Source organism: Hippoglossus stenolepis, chromosome 22, assembly GCF_022539355.2.
Source record: "Hippoglossus stenolepis isolate QCI-W04-F060 chromosome 22, HSTE1.2, whole genome shotgun sequence".
NCBI classification, from domain to species: domain Eukaryota; kingdom Metazoa; phylum Chordata; class Actinopteri; order Pleuronectiformes; family Pleuronectidae; genus Hippoglossus; species Hippoglossus stenolepis.
The window spans coordinates 10,137,509-10,161,907 of NC_061504.1; the positions used below are offsets into that span (position 1 = coordinate 10,137,509).

At 43.3% G+C, this 24,399-nt stretch overlaps 1 protein-coding gene across 4 annotated transcripts in view; it reads left to right on the top strand.

Moving 5' to 3' along the window:
• The window catches only part of grm8a (glutamate receptor, metabotropic 8a), a 217,185-nt gene that overhangs the window by 129,324 nt on the left and 63,462 nt on the right, over positions 1-24,399 (top strand). For all 4 annotated transcript variants that reach the window (XM_035148145.2, XM_035148147.2, XM_035148149.2 and 1 more), the window contains 3 exons: positions 20,342-20,477; positions 20,947-21,101; positions 24,176-24,313. In XM_035148145.2, coding sequence (XP_035004036.1) covers positions 20,342-20,477; positions 20,947-21,101; positions 24,176-24,313 — 429 coding nt within the window. The remainder of the gene's footprint in view (positions 1-20,341; positions 20,478-20,946; positions 21,102-24,175; positions 24,314-24,399) is intronic.

Genomic DNA, 24,399 nt, shown 5'->3' on the forward strand with positions numbered 1-24,399 from the left:
AAATTTAGAGCATATGTTCACTTGTACTCACCATTGAACCGAATAGGATTGGATGGTCAGAGGTCAAATGTCACCGTGACCGCAGGGTGATAATTTGGCAATTGTTGAAGTTGCTGGTGACTGTATTCTATTATCTCTTTTTGCTCTCGTTCACTCTGTGTGAGTGTCTACGCTGTGAATAGGGTTGTGAATGAAAAGAGGATCAGACAGTGGAACATTGTATTTTCGGTCAATTATGCTGATCCAGTCCGTGTCAGTTTAAAGCCGTTTCTGAATTTTGCAGCCACTGCTTCAGTTCGGAAGACAGAATTATACATTTCCTTCTCGTAGTTTGCCCACACAGTGTTTTATTCATCTATCTCGGACCAGCGGCTATTATATCTGAAACACTCTTCTGTGTTTGCTCTTTTTGCCGACTCTCATTCATACTGACTTTATGTAAGTGCAACAGCAGGTTTCTTATTCTGATTTAAATTTAAAACATTTTCTTCGGTGCAGAATGTCAAACGTAAATCTTTTCCTGTACTTGGTTGAGTCAAATACTCTGTAATGAAAGGTTTACCGGCTTTAGCTCTTATGTTCCTCACTTGAGAGTCTTCATCTCCTAGCTGGGCGTCCACTGTGCTACACTGTATGAGTAGATCATCGGAGAAGCCAAAGCTAACGATTTATGTGCCTCCGCTGGACGATCCGATTGTCTGACACAACCGTACTGCTCCCACTGTGCACTGTGTGGAGCCAGCTCTGTCAACAATTCAAACAAGAGAGAAACCTGCTGCCTTGTCATTCTTTGTCAAAATGTCCAAAGAAAGAGATGTCGGCATATGGACACGCAGGTGGCTTGGGCGTTTTGGGCATTTCGGTGTGTCTATTTTGCAGAAATCGACTATGTTGTTAATTGTTCACCTTCTTGTTCTTGTTTTTTTGCTTCCAGCCATAAATATAATTTCCTATTATTGTGTTTTGGCATCTCGTGCAGAAATCATGTCAAAATCCAGTTCAAATCACACAGTGTATGCCCGGCTTAACTTTTAACTTCAGGAGCTCTTTTTTATTCTAAGACAAATTGACAGAATCACTGATTGTTTTTGATCCGTCGTCATCAAGCGACCTGGGAAATTGCAGCTCATCCTCCGCACCCGGCCGGACAGGCTGCTGGCTGCTCTGCCACGGGCACTCGGTCAGGTTGCCTCCTCCCAGGATCCCTTGTGGATGTCCAGTCCCGATTGTCTGAGGTTTCTCTGTCATCTCTGTAATTGAAAGAGAAACAGTTGATATGCAGCCATGTCGAGCTGTCATCCACCCGTCTCTCTGTTAATATAATGTTAATGGAAAGGTTGGCCTCTGGAGGAAATACCTTCCAGGTCTGTGCTGTAACGATGATGCTTAATCTTTTTGCGGTGTGTGTGCAGACATGTATGTTTGAGTGTTTGCTTTGGGTTTAATAGTGTTTACTGTATATATATATGTATCATTCTTGTGTGCTCTTCACATTATAGTCTGTGTATTACTGGGGGATGGTCGTCCCAGGTCAATACTAAATCTTTTTTGCATGTTGACATATGGTAAAAAAAATCCCAATTTGTAAAAGATTTCACATGTCAACATTCCTCTGTGTGGTGCGTGCCTTCAACACATCCGAGCTGTGGCTCTGAAATGGTGTAAATTGCGTTAGCCTGCTTGTTTATTTGAAACTGCACGGCTGAGCAGAAATCCAGGCAACTCGCTCTCCCCTCTGAATTGATTCTCCTCCTCTCCGTCTTCCTCCTCCTGTCTGCCCGACGCGGTTATCTTCGAGTCGAAAATGACTTCCTGTGGCCCTCCGTCGTTTAGTTTACATTTGTTCTTCCACACACATTTACTTGCACCTATTTGGGATCATAATCATGTTTTGAGAGCAATCGTTGGACTTTCAGTTTATTGCTTTATATAGGAACAGAAGTATGTTCTAGTGCAGTTTTTGCAGTGTGTTTCTCAGGATATAGGTTAGCAGAGATGGTAAATGCTGGATTTGTTTCTTTTGATCGCACATTTGTGACTGATTGGGCCTTTCTCAACTTCTAAAAACTCTTTTGTTTTTGAGGCATTGTGACGCCCTCCTCCAAATAACTCTCACAGATATAACATGATGCTGCTTGTTGCTATTACTATAACTATTCACACATTAAACACACATCCTTTGCTTTGTGCACATTCCTCATTTTCCCTGAAGCCCAATAAGCACAATATCATATTTGAATAAAATGTCTATGTTGTCAAGTATATGAATTAATGCTAAAGTCAAAGCCATGTACTGCAGCCAAACCTGAGAGGTATTGATAACATGTTGAGTGTCTATCCATTATTGCTTTGTCTTAAGTCACCACAGTAAACCAGGGTTCGGCCCAACGAGCTGCTAAATGATTGAATCTGGCTTCCATGCTGTTAAAGCCTGATGGGACATCAATTCTGAAAAAAACTAACTTAAGTCGCTTAAGTTGGATTCTTGGTTCTCAGTGTGGTTCACAACACCACTGTGGTTAAAGGAGATGTATTCTGTCAGTTACTACAATTTACTTCTCGGTGTTCAAGCAGTATAGGGTATTTACTTCTATGCTTCGGAAATAAGAGGCAAACTACCTCGTTTACAAGCAACTCTTTCTGTTTAAGGACAAATCCACCGTCTTGTGATCATGTAGTTGCGGACTTGTTCACCAGAGCAATATTCTTTGGCAGTGTTTACGAGACGTGGTGCAGCAGAGCGGCTTGAGAGGCGGGTGTGTTTTGACAGAACTACATTAAGTCAAGGTCAGGAGGTTGGCGAACAAACTGCAAGAGGAACTGCTCACACTGAAATGGATGGAGGGGGAGAGGCGGAGGCAGGGAGGAAGGGAGAGTGAGAGATAAGTAGAGAGGTGCGGTGTTTGGGAACGAGATATGAAGACAGAGAGAGGAGGGAAAGGTAGAGACTCTGTGAGGAAGGAAGGCTAAACAGTAGCTGAAACAAGGGCATTGGCACCGCACCACTGAGCCCTTGTTTCCCCTGTTGCTGCCTGTATTTTTTCCTATTTTAGTTCCTTTCTGACAGCTCTAATCAACACAATAAGGCTTGCTGAGATTTCATTATGGAGCCATGGCCGCAAGGGCCTTCGAGGAATGGGTCGATGGATGCAGAGTTTCCAAAAGGAGGGTGGGGTGGCGAGGTCGGGATGGAAGGAGGACAGGATGGAGGCAGAGCGAATCGGATGGCCAAAGTTGTTGGCGGGAGAAAGTGAGAAAGAGTGGAGCAGCTAGGGAGGGATGAGTAAACGAAAAAAAGAAAGGCAGGGGGAAGACAGTGAGAGAGAAGAGATGAATATAGAGAGCACGATTAAAGAAGGGAGCGAATCGATGGACAGGCACAGACATCCCCGCAGAGGCGAAGGCTGAAATAATGGTGTTATGTGGCCACTTGATTGGCTCTCAGCAGCGTGGGGGCCCCACGGAGGAGCAGATCAGTCCCACTCTTCGGGACTGGTGGATTATGGTGTCAAAGGGCACCCAGCAGAGAGACGGGTCATTTCTGATGGTCTTTAGTCAAAACGCAGGGAAAAGAAAACACCTTAACCCTCACCTTTCATTTATAGTCTCGCTGAGGGAAAGATGGAGAGAGCGGGCACCGGCACAGAACTGATCAAATGGCCCCAGACATGTTAATACCATGTGCTTCAGCTTCAGCCTTCACAATGCATGTAGGTGCACAACTCACTCCTAAATTTACTGTAGAGCATATCTACGCTGAGGCCCAACAGTCTCCTTAAAGTCCATCAAGCTGCTGCAAATTGCACAGACTTATATCAGTTCCCTTAATATGCCAGATTTTTTTTATCATCAGGACTCATGAATCAGTCCCTGGGAAATTGTTGAAAAAACATAGAAACATCTGTTCATTAGTGTTTTTTCTGCTGACCGACGAACTAACCAACGAGCAAACAGTCGGGCAAAAACATAACCTCCTTGGTTAAACAACAAAGCAACGATCACAAGAAACGGCTGTAACCAATAAGCAGTAGATCTGCCAATATTTGCTTGGTTACAGATCTAATGAGAGCTGACAGGATGAGTCAATTAATCAATTCAAGAGAATTACGTTTTTTTAAAAACTGGTGAGTATTTTCAATTGTTTGTCTCCGAGAAATCCTGGAAACCATCAACGACGCTGCGCTCGCACTCCTCCGTATTTTCTGGGATGTTATTAGCTGCGACTTTAATGACAGAGCAGGAGCCATTGGACTTGATCCTGACTGTGGTGGGTCCGGGTTGATCATGACGTGTCTCAGTGAGTCTGACAAATCGTCTCAGTGAAGCGTTCACTCATAATGTCCTTTATTATGTTTGACACACAAAGCAAACACTGCTTCCTGTTCCCGACCCCCAGTGTCAATTTTCTTTCAACAGACACACACACACACTATGATTGTGTGTATTCGTTGCTCTGGTGTGACCTGTGCAAGCATGACAAACCGATGGATAGAACGATCCGGGAGAAAAGCCAGTCTGATCTGCTAGGAAATCGAATAGTGTGTTTCGTGCATGTGTTTGAAATGTGGAGGCACGGCAATGCTTTTTTCCGAGATTTTTTTATATTTCCTTTATTTTACGGTCTCCAGGGAAACTACCAGCTGGTGGAAGCTTTTCAAAATGTTGGCTCAATATCCTCAAATAAACCAGAGTAAGTTTTACAACCGCATAATTGGAATGTTCACTTCCATGACAACGTTATTCAAATCATGAAAAAGAGAAAGTCCTGAATTCATGGCTGGAGACGAGCGCTAATGATTTTCTTTCTCCTCCTCATCTTCTTTCTCTTCTCTTCTTCCTTTTCTTTTCAGTTTTTTTGTTCTTTTCCTTTCTTCTCCTCCTTCTACTTCTCGTCTCTCCTCTTCTTTCTTTTCTTATCTATTCTGTTTTATTATTTTCCTTTCTTCTTCTTCTTTCTCTTCTCTTCTCTGTGTGTGTGTGTGTGTGTATCTGGTTGTGTGATTTCTGTCAGGCTTATTTTTTAATACATATTCTGTGCATGTTTGTGTGTGGTTATTTACCCAGAGAATATTCCTGTCCTCTGTCACTGTTTGTTAGTGACACACTCACAGTATTAAGTGCTTAGTAAATGCCAATAGACTCTCCTCTGTCTCTCTAACCTTTTTCAACAGGTCTCACTGCCCTTTTCCACAACTCACTGTTCTGAGTTGTGGGTGAGGCCACTGAATCTGTGCCTCAGTGTGCGTCTACGTGTGTTTTTCTATATTTCTATATCTTTACCTCTCTTCATAGTCAGGTGTTTACCATAGGAACCGCGTGTTTTTAAGTTGTTTAGCTCAATGGCTCCTGAACAAATAACATCCCTGTGTAATTTTCAACAAGTGCATAAAACATTCAACACACAGACTCACACACACACACAAAAACTCACACTACCAGTGCAATTACATTGACAATGTTCAACCTTTTAGAGATTCATATTTAATTACTGTGCATTTTATTTTGTAAATTCTAATTTTTATATTTTGTGTTATTAGGACTATAATTGTTCTGTCTTAATTACTTAATAGGAGTAGTTTACGATCATATTGGTATTAATGCATTGCGTCAACTCTTGATGGTGACGTGATTTGATTGGCTGCTGCCTGACGAAAAGTTGAGCTCAACATCTACCTCACAAGTAATATGAAGAAATGGAACCACAGAGTAAATGAGCAGCTATTTGGGTGAAGCCTCAGTTGAGCGTAACTAGTGTGACATAAACTCTTTCATCTTGAGTCGATGCTCAGCGGAGGCTCAGTGCTCGGGGAAAAGTGCCACCTCAGTTTTAGCCTAATGGGCGACATGTTTTCCAATGCATGTCCCGACTGCTGTTTCTACAGCCAAGTGAATGAAGAGCCAGTGTTTTCTACATGGCCATGATTAGATGGGTAGATTGAAGCAGACGACGTCTATTGGAGGCTTTCTCTCTCTCTCTCACACACACACACACACACACACACACACACACACACACACACACACACACACACACACACACACACACACACACGCTCACTGTTGACTTCTGTTGTGGGAAGTGTAATTGAGAGCGCAGAGGGAGGGCAAGGGAAAAGAGAGAGAGAGAGAGAGGGTGCACAACAAAGCCTGCTGCTCACAGTATAAAGAGTAGACAGAAAGTCAGAGCATGGATAAACAGGCTCATAGATCATGTACCGACTTCTTGGCAGGACGGGGGGGAAGAGGAGGTGATGCATGCTGAGGGAGGGATGAGTGAGGTAGTGGATGTGCAGTGTGATGCTGATTGCACGGGAGGGGGCGGAGACGGAGGGACGGATGAAGACTCAATAAATGGCAGAGACACACAACATGTTATCGATCCCTCCCTGGGAGCCGAGGAGGAGGAGCTGGGGAGAGTTGGGAGGGAGAGAAATAATGATACAGAAAGGGAGACGCTGGGAGGGAGAGCGACGTGTTTGACCCCCGTTAGCTGCCGTCACTTAAATTGATAAAGATGGAGGGAGAGTTATGAATGGTGGGCAGGGTGATGCTGTTCATCACATGAGGTGGAAGGCAAAGAGCAAACCTCAGAAACGTGTATAGTATATCCAAGCTGTGCAGAACAAATCTATGGGATACTGGACATATATAAATACATACACACTGGATTTAATGGACTGTTGCGGTGCTTTCTAAATCTGCTGCATTATTATTATCCTGTTGTACATTATTGCACACCAGTTGCTTCTGCTGGCATTGAACAGAATAGACTGTGTATAAAGTTGGCCGACATGACAGCAACCTAAGGGAAGCCAAAATCTTCTTGATCGCTCCCCGGTGGCTGGCTGCAGTAAAGGTAAACCTCCTCATGTTAGTGGAAGGGACCTGGACCAAATCTAAAAATCTATGTAAGCATCAAATAATGGTTTCTGTCTTTTTAGGTATAGCTTGTTTCAATTGGCAGCTGAGACTGACTTACGATTGGTTCAGCCTGTTTATCGCCTCGATAACACAACTCTTTACCACGATCACTGATTTCAAAGATGGCAAAACCCATATTTGGGATATATTTTTCTACAACGGGAGCTGGGAAAGACGTATAGTTCATCTTTATCTGCAGTCTACGGTAATTAACTATTTGCAAAAGTCCACATAACACAGTCAAATTAATAGAATGGAATTCAGAGGGTGTTAACCTCCACCAAGGCCCAACAGTCCTCTAATGTAACCTCACATTCACAAACATGTATTACTTTTTTTTTTTCTGTGAAATCAACAAAATGTTGCAATGTTAAAGAGAATGAAACTCTTCCTTGGATCATTCCCCACCCCTCCACAAAATCTCATGGAAATTGTTTAAGTTGTTTTTGCATAAACCTGCAAACTATCAACCATCCCTCTTCCCGAGCATGAGCGTCACCTCTTCTCCTTCCAGTGCAGCTCATTCAATGTGCTAATGGCCTGAGCGAGTTCTCTTTGCTCACCTCGAATCACCATCCTCTTTAACACTGTTATCAACTCTGGTGCTTTATCACTGCTCACACTCCCCTGCTTTAGCTCTCCGCCTACGTAAGTGCAGTCAAGTTCAGCGATTAAGTCACAGAAGCTGGCTGACAAGAGAACAACCTCTGTGTCTGTCGGAAATGTCACTTCCCCAGCGGAAAGCCTCACCAAAATGGAGCCATCCTACTCATCTACAGTGGAGTCCGTCTGAAAGTCCATCTTAAGTTTTTTTTTTTTTTATCTTGTCGTTTAAGCTTTTGGCAGCAAACGCTGTTTCTATTGATGCTGCAAGAAGAAGAGCCCTAGGCCAAAGGAGCGCACGTCAATACCTGAAGAATTCTTCATGTGCACGGCGTATTGATCTGGTGAAATCTATGCATGAGGCGGCGCTGGCCAACTTTATAGTGCATCCACAGCACCTGGCCAAAGAATAAGGCATTCTCTGTGGAGAAAACAGCTAATTGTCCTGGATCCATTTGGATGAAGATCACAGAATGTTGCTGAGGCTGATATTTAAATAATTTTTTACTATCACTGGAAAAAATCACGCAATTTAATTGTTTGATAGCCGACAGGTTTATCCCCTTAATAATTCAGTTTGATAACACACTGATTAAATTATTTTCAAAGCAAATGAATTAAAATGTTCAATTAGAGATATCTCTTTTTAGAATCTGTCCTGAGTGGTCAAAAGCCAACCGGTTTTCTGTTCTTTTTAATATTTCATTGTGGTCTGATATTAATAAATCAATCAAAGTTTCTAAAAGGATTATTCCAGTGGTGCCCCAACTTCAAAGGGAATTCATCAGGATGACCAAACAGTTTTTTGACTAAATATTAAAAGGGAGTAGGTTGTTCTTACACAGGTCATTCGAAGGATTAAAGGGTATTTAAGTGTTAAGCAGGTGAGAAGTTGAAATCTGAGATTAACTCAAGACGTACTTTACTTACTTTAAAGAAAAGTTATTCTTTACGCGGGCAAAGTTCATTCAGTAAATGCAGAGACACAATCCTGACCTTAACTCAGAGTTTGACTTTCACTGATGAAATAGATATTTGTATTCCTCCATTGTTCTTTTTAGTTTTGCGTCCATCAAGTGCTACAAACGTCATCAACACGCCCACTCACTCACACTGAATTCTGCAGGAGATCTCCTGCTTTTTTATTACAATGGGTTTTTACTATATTACTATATGGGGCTGGGAGGAGAAGCTCCAGGTTCTCACATACAGCTCCTCCGTAGAATGTCAGGAAATTATCCAGAGTTCAGTACATGTTTTAAAGCAGCTTAAAAAATACACACAGTGATGACGAACTTCAGAAATGGAGGCAAATGGATTTTATTCCGCAACTGAATGGAGTCACACATAAACCTGCAAAACCAGAAGATTAAATAATTTTAGATGCATATGGGAAAAAAAATCCCACCCCCATAGATGTATGTTTGCAAGCCCCCCCGCCCGCTTGCATACATTCATCATTGTTAGGGGAAAAAAAGGAGAGAAAGTCCTTGGCGGTATTTGAAAAGCTCACACAGCGTTACCATTCCATCCATCTAACTGTGGCAATTCATTAGCGTAGCGCACAATAGCCTGCGCCGGCATCGGGTGCGAGCGCCTGTTGCAGTGAACCCACACAGTGACACATATGCAGAAACACACATACACACATAATGTATTCACAGATGGCCGAGATTCTGCTTTTCATTGCCGTTCGTGTGTCATGTCTGCCACCACAGATGCTATCAGCACCAATAAGCCTGTTGGTCTTTGCAATTCAAAAACCATAAATTCTGCTCATTAGATTCTAATAGGAACAAATTCCTGGCTGAAGTTTCTATTGGCCGTCTGATTGGCCGGCCGTGTGTGTATGGAACTTTACAATTGAATATGTAATGCACATGTATGTGCGAGTGCGTATTCCGTTCAACGCCGCAATTCTTACTTATGAATGATTAACTTGCTGATGCACAATTTCCATTGCGCCGTCGGCTCTTTGTGTACCACTGGGTAACTGATTTTGTTGATTTGGCGACGATAAACTGTCAAACTAATTGTGTGCGCCCCGGTGTGTAGCCAAACACAACTGCTCTGGATTGGGTTTCTGGTGTGTTTTGTGTGTTTGAGCCAGGCTGGATGATTTGTGGATGCCCGATTATTGTGAGAATGATTGTCTGGAGCTGTTGGGGAAAACTGCCTGCAGAATTATTTACCAGATGCAGAAACCAGGCTCCATTAGCTTCTGCGTACAGAGCATGTGCAAAGTGCAGCAGCTGTATGGGTTTCTTTCTTACTAGCAAACTTCACAGAGCTTGGCGGTATATCGGTATTATGAGTTATAATGATGTATTTTCAAAGGAGATGTGGACAATATCACATGGAGACAATATAATTCATGCTGATAGTGTTTCCCATTAAAAACCTTGAGTGTGGCGGCTCCCATAGTGTCACTTGTCCTGCCAGTGTCTCCAATGATCCAAAAACATTTACCACAACTTGTATAAAATACAGATAGACATTTTTCGTCGCAATTGATGCTTCATACTTTCTAATTTTCGTAAGAGACTGTAAACTACTATAAATATAACTCTCAGACTCTTGTTGGTTTCATTTTAGTGTCCGTGTCAAACATTTGTATAATCCAACAACATAAGATATTGCCATAAATTTAACATAAAAAACATAACAAAATCTCTAAAGCAATAAAAAAGCACATTTGGTATTTTCAAAACACTTTTTTTTCCCATGCTGATTTTTTTTAGTTAGTTAGCAGGATTACGCAAAAACTACTGAAATAATTTCCATAAACTTTGAGGGGTGGGGCGTGACCCAAGGAAGAACAATGTGCTCTACTGTGTGTCTAGTTTCTAATGTGAAAAGTTCAAACCTAGAATTGCACCCACTTGATTATCAATAACATTGATTCTGCCTAATGAAGGCTGATCACCCTTGATGCTAAAACCCATGAGCTCTGAGCCTTTAATGTATGATGAGTACTTTCAGATATTTTTCCCTATCTTCTCCCATCTTGATATGTTCGGCGGTCAGAAAGGTCACGGTAAAGGTCAACATTTTGAGTTTCCATTCATGCGTCAGGTGTGTGAGCAGCTCAGTAGGGGTGATGGAACCACGTATCCTCGGTAGGATCCCTGTTCTTCCCCACTGTGACTGTGTGTGAACTAGGATGTGTGTATGTGTAAGTGTGTAGTCCCCTTGCGTGTGTGTGTGTGTCCCTCTGCTTGATGATATATGGTATGTTTGCAAAACGTGTGTGTGAGTTTGTGTGTGCGTGTATGTGAGAGATGCTTTATCCCCAGATAAGACATGGACCGGAGGACAGCAGGGCATCCCAGCTTGGGGAGTAACAGGCATCAGCAGGGATCTGACACTCTATTTGTGTGTGTGTGTGTGCGCTCACGCTCACGCTCACATGTACACACATGGAACTAGTCTGAGGGCACTGCTGTAATTGGATGTCTGATTACTGTCAGATAGTGTGTCTGTGTGTGTGTAAGAGTGAGAGACTGGAGAAAAAAATGCCATAAAAATGAAAGAAAATTCTTCTCTCAGGGAACGAGAGAGTGAGTGTCGACAACAGTAGAGAAGAAGAAAGATAATCCGACACTCCGATGTCTTAGAGAGAGAGAGAGATTGAGGTGGGATGAGAAAGTCGCAGACAGAAGTGGACATGTCCTCTCTTTGTCATCTCCGAGCTTTACGTTGACCTTGTGCTTTTTATCTGTGGCCTGACATCCAATCATCCCTTTGCTTATCTCCCTCCTCCCTCGCCTCACGCCCCAACATCTTTCCATCCTTTTCCATTTCTTCCTCGCAGCCTTCTGATTCCTCTCCGTTTTCCTCTATCTCCCTCTCCATCTTTCCTCCCTCTCACCCTTCTGTCCTTCATTCCATCCCGTTTCTTCGGGCTCCTCGCCACCCATGTGGATCTTACCTCCGGCCTCCCACAGTCCAGCAGAAAGCAGTGGGATCTATCAAATAGATTGGAAGTATTGGGGATGAAGTTGCACTTGTCGGCCCACACCATAGCACTGATACTGAAGAGATATGAGAGGCAGTGTGCACTCTCTGTATTTCCTGAGACCACACAGTCACATCTGGAACATGCTAATTTATCTGCATAACGTCCACTCTCGCTTTATCTCTTTTCCCTCTGCACTCAAGCATCGATTCTCAAGGAGGGAGCTTGTCACTTGTGTTTTACACAAACTTGTATGGATGACACAGACTCATGCATTGCCTGAGTGAACAGATATTTTCTGCAAGTATGAAAGACTGAAGTGGAGTGACTCATAGACTCCTGTATATAAAGATAGACGGCACATCTCCACTTCTGCCTGTTTTACAAAAATGAAGCTAAAACATCCCATGTTGTAAGCAGTTCCCACCGACACTTAGCTGTCAATCATAGCAAATTCAGAGCAAACTTACCAGAAAAATGAACACTTGAAGAATCATGGTAATAACAACTACCTAAAACGACAGAAACCATCTTTGAGAGAAAATCTTAACTGTGTACTTCAACTTTTTAGTTTAGTTTCCATCCATTCCACTAACATGGAGGAGGCAGGGTTTGTAACCTATATTACAGCCAGACACCAGGGGGCAATCAAGATGATTCGGCTTCACTTTTGGGAAGCTGTCATGTCGTCCATCGTTATATACAGTCTGGTTGGACCACAGAAAATGCTGGCCTCTGGAGGACTGCAATTTAATTCAAACCCTAAAACCCTCTAACAGCCCTCTGAAGTTGTGAGGAGCAGCCAAACTCTGAACAACAACAAAGTGTTTGAACCAGAGTTGGCCCTCACAATTATATTGAGACAAGAATACACACCCACACGCGTAAACAGGTTGTCTTCTCTCAGTCGCACAAACACACACACACACACACACACACACACACACACACACACACACACACACACACACACACACACACACACACACACACACACACACACACACACACACACACACACACACACACACTATGCTACATTCAGTAGGTGTCCACCTGTCTCCCCTAAGACTTGAACAAGTGCTGACTTCAGCTAGACTACCTGACTCCTGTGGTGAAGACAGACCTCACGCCCTCTGCACCCCAACTTTCTCACACACACACACACACACAGACACACACAGACATTCCTCATCCCCAGCTTGCATTGGGTGGTATGGGAAGTGAGATGTCAAAAGGCCGAGATCTCCTGTCTCTCACTGTCTCTCTTCCTCTCTTGCTCTCTTACTCTTTTTCTCCCGTGTGGTATCTTTTTATTGTCTTTCTCCGTCTCTCGCTCCCTGTACTCGAACCTCCGAATCCTCTCCTCTGTATCTCTGTCTCTGCAGCACATACACTTGATCACGCAGAGGAATAACGTCTGTGTCGGGTCAACGTCCACTGTGCTCTGTCCAAGTTCAGATACCTGTGTCCTGGAAAGCCTTGCAGCTCGAGAGTGTAGCTGCAGAATAAGTCCTGCTTTTGGAAGCAATTATTCTGCACAGGTAGCAGCCTGAAACTTTACCCAACAGAGCTCAATTATAGGGACATTCAAATTTAGTCAAATTTACAGCTGTCATAGTGACAACTCTTAATACTGATCCTCATCAACCTCGGTGCTAAGGCATGAGGGATAACTGTACCATGCTCCTTGTTAAGCATTTAAAAGTTTGTAACATATTTAGTAGGTGTTGACAAATGCTTTAATAGACACACTAATTACAAAACAACTACGATATAGAGTCTTGTAACCTATTTAGTAAACGTCTGTATACGGCTTATAAATGCTAAATAATTGCGTTAAAGTAAAATGTAGACGAGCTGGAAAGTTTGAAAATCATCCAGCCCTCCCTCCATCCATCCATCTATCCCTCCATCTCCATCCTTCCCTCCCTCCACACATTCATCCATCCTCCATCCATCCATCCACTCATCCATCCATCCATCCTTCCTTCCCTCCCTCAGCACGTTCATCCTTCCCTCCCTCCACACGTTCATCCATCCCTCCCTCCCTCCATCCCTCCATCCATCTATCCTTCTCTCCCTCCACATGCCCACCCATAAATCAACCTAATCCCAATCTGCATGTCTTTGGCCTGTGTCAGGAAGCCGGAGAAAACATGTTGAAAAGATGCAAACTCCACCTAAAGTGTATTTTGTTGTATCTTGTCTGATCATCTCCTCTTTGACTGAGCCAGTTGAATGTAACTATGGGATTTACTCTATTACAGCGAGTACCACTGCATGATTTCTGCAGCGTCTTGAATTAAAATAACGTCTCCACAGCCCGAGGGATAACTCCAGCAGCTGCCACCGTATTATTAAACTCTACAACAATATACTGAGGCAAGGCTGCGAATTAGCTTTTTAGATAGACAACACAAATTATTGTATTTCGTGTGAGCACCACTTGAAAGGTTTTATTGTGTGCACAGTAGATCATTACAAATATCCAATACACCCATTCGCTTTTGCAAACTACTCCGATAACTCACAGCGCTGCGGAGACTTTCACTCATAATTGCATTCACACTGTGCAAACATTTACCAAAAGCTTTTCAATTTCTGTAAACTGAAACAACTTTTGCCCATTTTTTCTCTCCTACCCTTATCGGTTTTTCATTATCAGCATATTATGAGCAATTTCAGGCTTTAGATTGTCAGGGACTCACAAAAGCTTTTTCCTCCTCGAGCTGAACTCAGGTCTGAACAGCATCTTTTTTTGGTTGGGGGGGGGGTTCAGGTTATTGGACCGACCTAAATTTTCAAGCCCAATGGAAGCTCGAAGGCCCGCTTCCTTCCAGGCATATTTTAATGGGCGGAGGTGAATTTCCTGGGACAGCGGTTCCGTGGGTGTTGTCAATGATTCATTAGCAAGCCCGGGGAGAAACTTCAACTCGGAGCGAAAAAATGCAGAACGCTAATATTTACCGCACCACTTAATCCACACACAAGCAAAGGAGAAAGAAAAAAAATCCAGCATGTGTTAATGGAGAGCGCGCAGTTCACTGGTGAGCACAGACAGACTCACAAAAACACGCTTGAGCAGCAACACACGTGCGCAATCACACACGCACGCACACACAAATGACTTCAAAGGCCCACGATGCACTGCCCCCGAGCCATGAACAAAGCATAGAGAAGCAGAGGGCAACTTTTAATTTTAAAGCAGCGCTAATGAGGTTTGCAAGGGAAAGAAAAGTGTGTCAAAACCAGTGCGTTTGTGTGCGCCGTGTATTATTTGTGCTGGAGAGTTCTTCAATAGTAACAGTCCACTGGCAGGTATTCTTGTGGGGGCTGACTGCAGTGGGTGTTATTTTTTTTTTATCAAAGAAATGCATGCTAAGCCGGAGAACGAAATTAATTTCCTCCGTGTGGATTTGCTGGGCGCACAGAAGCTCAAATTTGGTCCAAGCTTATTTAATGTTAATAGAAACAACTGACAAGTCGTGTGTGTGTGTGTGTGTGTGTGTGTGTGTGTGTGTGTGTGTGTGTGTGTGTGTGTGTGTGTGTGTGTGTGTGTGTGTGTGTGTGTGTGTGTGTGTGTGTGTGTGTGTGTGTGTGTGTGTGTGTGTGTGTGTGTGTGTGTGTGTGTGTGGAAAGACGTGAGGAGGGTTCGGGTATGTTTAATGGAAGAGTCATTAAAGGAAAGGTTTTTGATTTCACCACCTTTCCTTCATTCTCCTACACTCTGACATCTAACAGAAATATGCATGCAGGCACAGAGACACACTTTAAAGTTACACTCATTACTCGTTCCGCTTTGCGAGAATCCACATCGATGTCGGTGTGTGTCCACGCTGTAATGCTTCTATAAATACATTACACGATGAGTGTGTGTGTGTGTGTGTGTGTCGGACTCCTGCAGTGTTGCATAGAGGGTCAGTGCCTCTATGATTGATGAGCTGATGCAAGCGACTCCTGTTGGAGACGTTGCTTTAAACCGTTTGCTGCAGCCAAATGTAAAAGTGTTAGGCTACATCCAAACTAAAGTTTTAAAATGAAAACAGTCCCCAACCACATGAGCGTTTTAGGTCTCTACGCACACTGGGCACATGTTAACAGGAAGCAGATTGTCCACTCTGCAGTTGGTTGCTTAGTTACAGAAAATACTACGAACGAGAAAACAAGAATGGTGAAAAGTAAGATGAGGGAGAACAAAGGTCAGACTCTACAACAGCAACATCAAACCTGTTATCCTTTGTGGCCTGGAATGCTGGAGCATAGTTAAAGGTGACATGAACAACATCAACGCCTTCAGCAATGGATGCGTCAGGAAAATATGAGTCTTCTGGAATAAAATGATCTCAAATAAAGAACTTTACAAGAAGACTAAGAGCCAGCATGTGGTGGTAGGGATCAGACCTCAGACCTTTTTGCATTCAAAGGTTGTAGTCAAGTTGGGACTGATAAGAACCAATCAGGAATCAGAATCATCATTTCCATTTTTGATACAACAACATAGCCACAGAGAGTTTTCAAAATAAAACCGGGGCCAACAGCGTTTCCAAACTTCTCCATTTTAGGCTCTCGATAACTACATATCAATGTGGACGTATGCTAAGTTGAAGATGGAGTAAGGAAACAAAGAGGAGAAAAAACAGAACAGATGTTGTAAAGGAGGGCTTTTTACAGTGGGTGAAAACAGATGCAGAAATGAGATGCTACAGGATTCAGGTGTCTTAGTTACAGCTTAAGCCTCAATGCATAGTTGATTTCCAGCACTAATTATGAAGGGTTAGGGTTAGCAGCCATTAGTTTCTCTTGATATGATAATTTTTTTGAAAGAGATTGGTGCTATTATTGTTCTGAGGAAATATTGGACTATGATAACTGTGACCTGCCTGAAAAGTCCCTGAAAACTTTTACTAGCTGAAGGTGAAAAGAAAGATGACAGAAGTAAGATCCAAATTGGGAGAGTAACTCTTCCTCTTTTCTCCCCCCGTCATGTCTCTTTTAGTTAACAGATGAAATGGTGCAGCGAGAGGAGCGTGTGGGAGGGAAGCAGATTGTTAATTAGACGTTGAGACAGCGGCGTTTCCTGTCCTGAAACGTAGTGAATTTAATCTCGCAACAGGATGGAGTTAATTACGACTATGAGGGGGTTTCATCCGCGGAAGCGATGGACGCACTTAACGTCAAATTCATCATCGCAATTTTTGCAGAGGGGATAGGCTGACGAAAATGCACGCACACACATAAATTAGTGCTAATCTGTAGCACTTCAGCACATGGGCTGCCACAAAAACTGGCATTTACGCACACACAGATATTCCCTCCTACACACTTAGACGCACAAAAACAAGTCACACATCTGAATAGACCAAGGCATTAGGATTCAGTCCCATTCTATATCACAGTGAAGCCTCAATAATCGAGTTATTAGAGATAAACAGAGAGCTCAGTGTGTCGCTGCCCTTGCAATTGCAGTGCCCGTAATGCAGTTAGCCATTTAGACACAAGCGTGCTGGAATGGGTGAATTATGTAATGCGCTGGCTACTCCTGTGATCCAGTAACGGCTGAAGCCATTCTTTTTATCTGAGATGAATAAAGAGAATTTCTGACTGGTGTCTCGTCGGCATGCCCAGGGTGTGATGTTACTAAATAACCAATTATCCCGTTTTTTTACACTATCAGCCACATTGTGAGCCGGCAGATCACTGAGCAGTGACGTGGGTCCACTTGTAACGGTTGAACATTGAAAACACCAAGAAGTCACCATCAGATGGGATTGGTGCCTGACCCATATTGCTCCTTTTGTCCTCACGTGTAACCTCCTGTATGTGTGAATGTCCGGGGGTGTCTGCTCTGTGGACTGTTGCAGAATGAATAGGGGTACAACTTCCTAGCTTGCGGCTTGTCTCCTAAATGATGACTCTCACCTTTTCCTTCGAGGTAAAGCAAGAACAATCTGTGCCACATGGCCCAGCTACAGCTAAGAGGTTTCTGTGTAGTCCAATGTATGAAACCACATTGTGACATTTGTACTCCTCACTGGCTTTGGACCATATTGGACATTTCTTGCTCGGAACTATAGTTTAAATGATGCATGACCAAGCACAAAGTGGAGGGATTTGATATGTAATTTAGCAGATCTTCTGTTGAAATAGGCTCTGTCTGTGTATGTATTACTACCCTGGTGGTTAGTAGAGGGAAGATGGGGTGGGAAGAGGGTTGAGGGAGGGCCTGGACAATCATATAAAATGTTTTTGCAACTTGAGGTTTCAGTTATATACTGATCTTGCAGTCAACAGTCAATGATAGTGTTCTGTGCATGTCTGAAAGCAGCTATACCAGGAGCTTTTCACTCCGTCTCCACAGACAACAAACAGGCACTGGCCTCAGAAATAGCTCACGTATATTGTGTACAAGTTTTTCTTTGCATTTTCTTTTTTTGTTTTGTGGTGTTTGATGGTTTTGATGTTGAAACTCCCGCTACCAAAGCCCCTTTTTGTTTAACAAAGCTGCTTCCTGCAGGACTTCTGAGACTGATAAGAACAAAAAAAGAAAGAGAGAAAAGAAGTATAAGAAGTAAATGTTTCTCATGACCGCCCCTCAGAGCTTTCTTTGTCAGCGGGGGAGCGAAGGTGCTCACTAATAACTAATGTTCGCTTTTAACAAGCTGCGTTTTTGGCACCAACAAAGTGTTTTAGGAGCAGCAGTGAATTTGGCTGAGACCTTTACAGTCAGACGTGGGTGTGTATCTGTATGTGTGTGTGGCTAAATGCCTGCACATAAACTCCCAGACATAATTTGATATTGTCTTTATCTGGGATGTCTCTTCTCCTCTGGGACATTTATTGATGACGGGCGAGAGGCTATGAAACAAATGATGATTTAATCACTCTTACACCGCTCCAAGGACAACGCAGAGCAATGCAAACATCAGCACTTGTGTACGTGTTCATACCGTATGCCATGTTTCCTCATCATCTGCCATCCGTGTGCACGTCTCCAACAGTGCATGTGGAGTTTGTGATTATCCTTGAGGAAGTGTTCTGAACTTCCACGTGTCTTGTGTGTGTAGGGTGTCTGTGCAGAGTTTACCACTTTGGTGATTATCCTTGAGAGGCTTTTAATTTGAGGCTAATGAGTATTTGTTTTAGCAGTCATGCACACTGCTGTGCGTGTCTGTGTGCGTACGGAGGCTTGTGTGTGTGTGTGTGTGTGTGAGATTAAGGGGTGTAATATAGTGAAAGCGACAGACTGTACAGATGTTCAATAAATGGGCTGGAACAGGCAGGGAGAGAAAGGGGACATCATTCACACTCACTCACACACACATATATAAGAAAAATGACAAAACAAACACTGGGTACATGCTGTCGATCATACGTTGTGCACTGACATTACAGATGGGATTTAGAACAATGACACAATCTTTCATACTGACACACACACACACACACACACACACACCTTGAGTGAAGCTAATGATCTAATAAAGAGCTAAATGTCAGTATACAGCTTAATTATAAATTCTGGATTAGTGCCAAACAGTGAGGGACTGTGTGTGTGTGTGTGTGTGTTTCTATGTTTCCATGGCTAAACATGAGGTGTTAGAGAAAGAATAGAAGTACAAAGGGGGGGATAGAAAGTATTAGAGAGAGCGAGAGGGAGAGAGAGTGAATTGTGGACAAGCTAGAGAGAGAGAGAATAGAGTACTAGAGAGGGGGAGAGGGAGAGAGAGAAAATAGTGGACAAATAGAGATGGAGAGAATAGAGAGTACTCGAGAAAGAGAGGGACGGAGTAGTGGACAAAATTGGAGAGAGAGAACAGCGACTAGTAGAGAGAGAGGGAGGGAGTAGTGGACAGAAGAGGAGAAAGAGGCGGAGGCGGAGTGTCCTACACAGAAGTAGAGAGAGAGAAAGATAGAGAGAACAAGTTAAAAATCCGCTTCTCCATTATCCAGGTTTAGATGAAGTAACGTTTCTGTGATGCTCTTCCCTCCTGAACAAGAGGAAATGAATGAGTGCGACACAGAGGATATTTCCTCACGAACACTGAACACAGTGACGTGGTGTTGATTCATCGGTGTCGCCCTATCCGTCTTCCCTCCTTGTTTTCTCTCTTGAAGTCAACACCCCCTTCCTCTACCATCACTTCTGTAGTCCCTCGCTGTCTCTTTTTATCTCTTCTTTACTCCTCACTATGCATCCCCTCCTCTTTCTCCATTTTCCATCATTTTCTTTCTTTGCTTTAATTCCTTTGTAGCTCCTGTTGTATCTTTTTTTTTCAGACCTTATCTCCAACTCTATAAATCTGTGCTTTATAATCTGACTTTTGTGCCATGAATGTTTAATGTGATGATTTATGATCCCTAGTGTATTTAAAATATAGTTTTTAAAGCTCTTGCCTTGGTGTTTTGGTATTCGACCAAAACAAACTTTGTCAGTACTTCATATTTTGTCTCGGATTTCTTCTCATAGATATTTAAAGATGACTGTCGGTGCTATGAGCAATAGACAGGGGTGACATTGCTGAAGGGGAGGGGGGGGCAAGAACGTCTGAATCCAATAGTCCACAGTAATGACATTGCCTAGCAAAGATGACTGCAATGAGACAATGGACAAAAACCCACCTAACAAGGCCCCTTTCCACTCGCTAGTTGGCACCTACTATTTACTATCATTTATGTGCCTGCAATGGTTGACATCTTGTTTGGTTAAGGTTGATAGCCCCCAAAGTCTGTTGAAACGCTTCTTGTGCTAAACTTGTCCCTTTTCAGCCAACTCAAAAGAGAGCGACTGAAAATGAGTGAATACAAAATAATTACTGACGATAACCAGAGGATAAATTCTGTCCCTCTCTGTTTCAGGTGGTGTGTGTATCGCCCAGTCCTTGAAGATCCCCAGGGAGCCCCGAACGGGCGAGTTTGACAAGATCATCCGACGCCTGCTGGAGACCTCCAACGCCAGGGCCGTCATCATGTTCGCTAATGAGGACGACATACGGTACGCGCTGTGCACTTTAAATGAGAGCCCCACCCCCACTGACCACACTGTCTCTGCTGCTCCCAGTTTTACTTTGGCTCAGTGACACAATCTGTGACATTTGTTTTGTTTTACTTTTAATGATAATGGCCAAGTGACAATAATAGCGAGATAGCAATACTGTCACAGATGTTAAAGCACAGGTGTATTGAGATATAATGGAAAAAGCAATTATTTAGAATTTGTCCTCTAGCAAATAAGTCAGCTGCAGCTGTTGCATTAAATATGAATCCTCGCTTAATCAAGTGTTTCTTAATATTTTCCTGTCTAATCATTTAGCTTCTGCTCCTGAGCCAATGTGACAGTTGCTGAGAAAGAGGAGGAGTTCACTCTTCCTCCAGGCAACTTCAAAACAACATTGTAAAGTCTGAGGCACCCAGCAGCCATCAACCCTTTTGCATTTGACAGTTTTTTTTGTTTACTCAAACAGACGAGTTTTGGATGCAGCTAAAAAGAACAACCAGACGGGCCACTTCCTGTGGGTGGGTTCAGACAGCTGGGGGTCCAAAATCTCTCCTGTGATTGGCCAGGAGAGGGTGTCCGAGGGCGCCATCACGATACTTCCCAAACGGGCTTCTGTGGACGGTAAGAGTGTGTGAAGATGATAGACAAATTCACTGATGCCATGTTATGACGTCACTCTGCAGACTTAAGGTGTGTGTGTGTGTGTGTGTGTGTGTGTGTGTGTGTGTGTGTGTGTGTGTGTGTGTGTGTGTGTGTGTGTGTGTGTGTGTGTGTGTGTGTGTGTGTGTGTGTGTGTGTGTGTGTGTGTGTGTGTGTGTGTGTGTGTGTGTTCAAAGTCAGATAGATCACATTAGGGAAGAGTCCAGACTCTGAAAGTGAAATACACTCATGTTCCCTCACTCCTGATCCCAGCGGGCAACAAGTTTATGCCATTAGGCAGGTGAGGATATCCTCATCTGCTCCCTGTCAGCGCTCCCTATTAGGTAATTGACTCCTGGAGGGACACCAAGGAGGAAAGATATCAAGACAGAGGGGGAGAGATTATGTAGAAGTTGAAATGAATCAAAGTCCTTGGCCGGCCGACGCGAGGCAACACGTTATTGGAGTCTCCAGAACAGATAGAGGAGGTGTGAGGGAGGCGGAGGATTAATGAAGAGCCCACATGCCGAGTTACCAATTTATGAGGTGCACATCGCGGTCTGATGCAATGTAATCCAATAATGCTGCAGCAGATCCTGCCTCTGTGAAGCTTAAAATGTTTTTGTTTGCAGTGTTGGAGAGGCATGGATTCATGCGCTCTATTCATATATGTATAATCTAATATTTTATTATTGTTGCTGTTGTACAAATCCCTTCTAAGGCCTCGATTTCCTTGTTCCCTCATTGAGGCGACTATCTGTCCTGTTCATATTGTGCTTAAAATGTTGCACAAATACATACGAACAGTTTGACATTTTGGTTAATGCAGCAGTCTGGGGACTGTTAGATTAGCTCACGGGAAAAGGAAACAGCGAGTCTGGCTTTCTTTTAAAAAAAAAAAAAGCTGAAGTCTTGTCATTTCTGTGAGGTTGCCAGGCAACCAGCAGGGGCTTCAAGAAGTCCTAGCAAAGAGAAAGTTACACACATGAATCCCTGCAAAATCTCACCTTCTCATTTTTACACTTTTCGTTCTTTGTGTGGAACTGGTGCAGTGCCCTTTGTGTTTGCTTGTGTTCATGCTCTGGATTGTCATTAGTGAGTCCTCCTCAAGCAGTTCAACAATATACTGTCACCTTTTATTGTTTGTGTGCTGGATGTTGTGAGCAGAGCTTTTATAAACAGTCTCTGGTGCAGAGTGTTGGAAACAACCTGGTTTATCTGCAATTAAGATTTCATAGACAATTTTTTTATGACTGAAACAGAATTTGTTTTATAACTGTTCACTTGTGTCGATTTAATATCAGTTTGAATTACTAACTTTTTTATACCGTGCTTGTCAGCTATCTCGGATAACAAGCTCATAACTTTTCAAAACAAAAGCACTGCAATTTAACTCGATTTTAAAGCATTACAGCAACAAAATGAACTTAGGGCTTTTACTTTGAAGACAACTTGCTAAAGAGGAAGGGATTCTATGAATGTTGTTGCCTTGACAGACACCAACACCTGCTACACCCGTGAATGTCTGTCAGTCCGATATGGTGAAATGAAAATAATGAGATTATCAAAATGATCTGGCGGGACAGATATTATTGGCCACAGGCTGCCAGTCGCCGACCACAGCTGTCGTTTAGCTCAGGACGTAGAAGAAGACACGGTCAACCCAGTCCACCGACTGAAGGCACACAGCCCCGCCCCCACTGACTGCTGCAGAGTGCTGGTCGCTTGTTTATTAAAATTTGATTATCATTTAATGAGTCACACATCCAAATTGCCCATAATTCATCCCTGCACTTCCTCGGGTCATAAACAAAACACATGCCAAGTTTGAAGTCAACAGGATGAGCGGTTTGTGAGATACACACAGACCTTTGTGGGATCAGTCGGCTGATGAACAGATGAGGAACACCACGCTACCTCACGCTCCTAAAAGATTTTAGTTTTTTCCTTTATGCTCTTTATGCTCTTTATGCTCTGCTAAGATAATCGTCCTATAAAATGTGTCACAGATGGTGGCATCAATCTTCTCACCTAACTTTTTGCAAAGACAGCAAAAAAACCCGTATGCACCAAAATGTCAAGCTATTCCTTTAACCGGAACACCACAGCGACGTTATTGCCCCCGAGGCTCCGGTGTTCCCACCTAATCGCCCACTCTGTGCAGAGCGTTTTCTCCCCTAATGCGAGACGCTTGCTTATGCTCTTATTTTTTTTTGTGAGCGTCACACCTGCGATCACAATGGGAAGCGTTTGATCCTTGATGACACACACACGCCGCCACCACTGTTCCCAGCAGTCTCAACCATCAGTTGAGCTGCACAGGTGCACGCGGCGCCAATTTCCCTGACAGCAGAGGAGATTAATAAAGGCACTTCCTGTCGGCTTTTATAGCGAGTCATGCTGTCCAAGTCCGTCTCATAGCACCCTGTGATGCCCCCCCCCCCATGATGTAAGACAGGAATAAAGCAACGTGGTGATAGAAGACGTCATTTATTTTGTTCTCACACACAACAAAAGCGATTTTCCCAAATGATCCTGATAAGAATCAGACTACTACAAGGTGTTTTTTTTTGTCTCCCTCATTTTTCTTTCCTTTCACCCGTCTCTTCATCTTCGCCTGCCAGCTTCTGACTGGTACTTTTTACCGGAGCAATGCATCCCTCGCTCGCCGTCTCCTCTCTCCGCTACTTATTAAATCGGACAAGTAGCTTACGTACTGTGAAAGCTCGGTTTAAAATGTTTGCTCTCGGTTGATACGAGCCGCAGCCCCACAAAAAATGGCTTTTTCAGTCATACCTCGGATCCATAGGCTGTTCGTAATGCACGGCTTTGTGAGTCAAAATGTTGGACAGCGCCGTGAACACCTGATTTTGTTAGTGCAGGCAGCATCTGGAGAAAAGAAGCTTTAACCTCTGCAGGGGGAAGTGCACTCTGCATACTACACCATTAAGCCTGTACAATGTTAAAAACAACTATATAGTCAAGAGTGATGATGAGTCAAACCTCTCTTTACTCAGTATTTACTGTCAATTCACCTTCTCTGTCTTTTTTTACAGCGTTTGACCGGTATTTCCGTAGCCGCTCGCTGTCCAACAACAGAAGAAACGTGTGGTTCGCTGAATTCTGGGAGGAAAACTTCAACTGCAAGCTGGGGATGCATGGCAAGCGACCCGGCAGCCTGAAGAAATGCACAGGTAAGATGCTACTGATTGACCCCTTCCTCCATTTGGACAAAAAGAAACTCAGAGTGGATGACAGGCTGCCTTTTCTTCTTGGATTT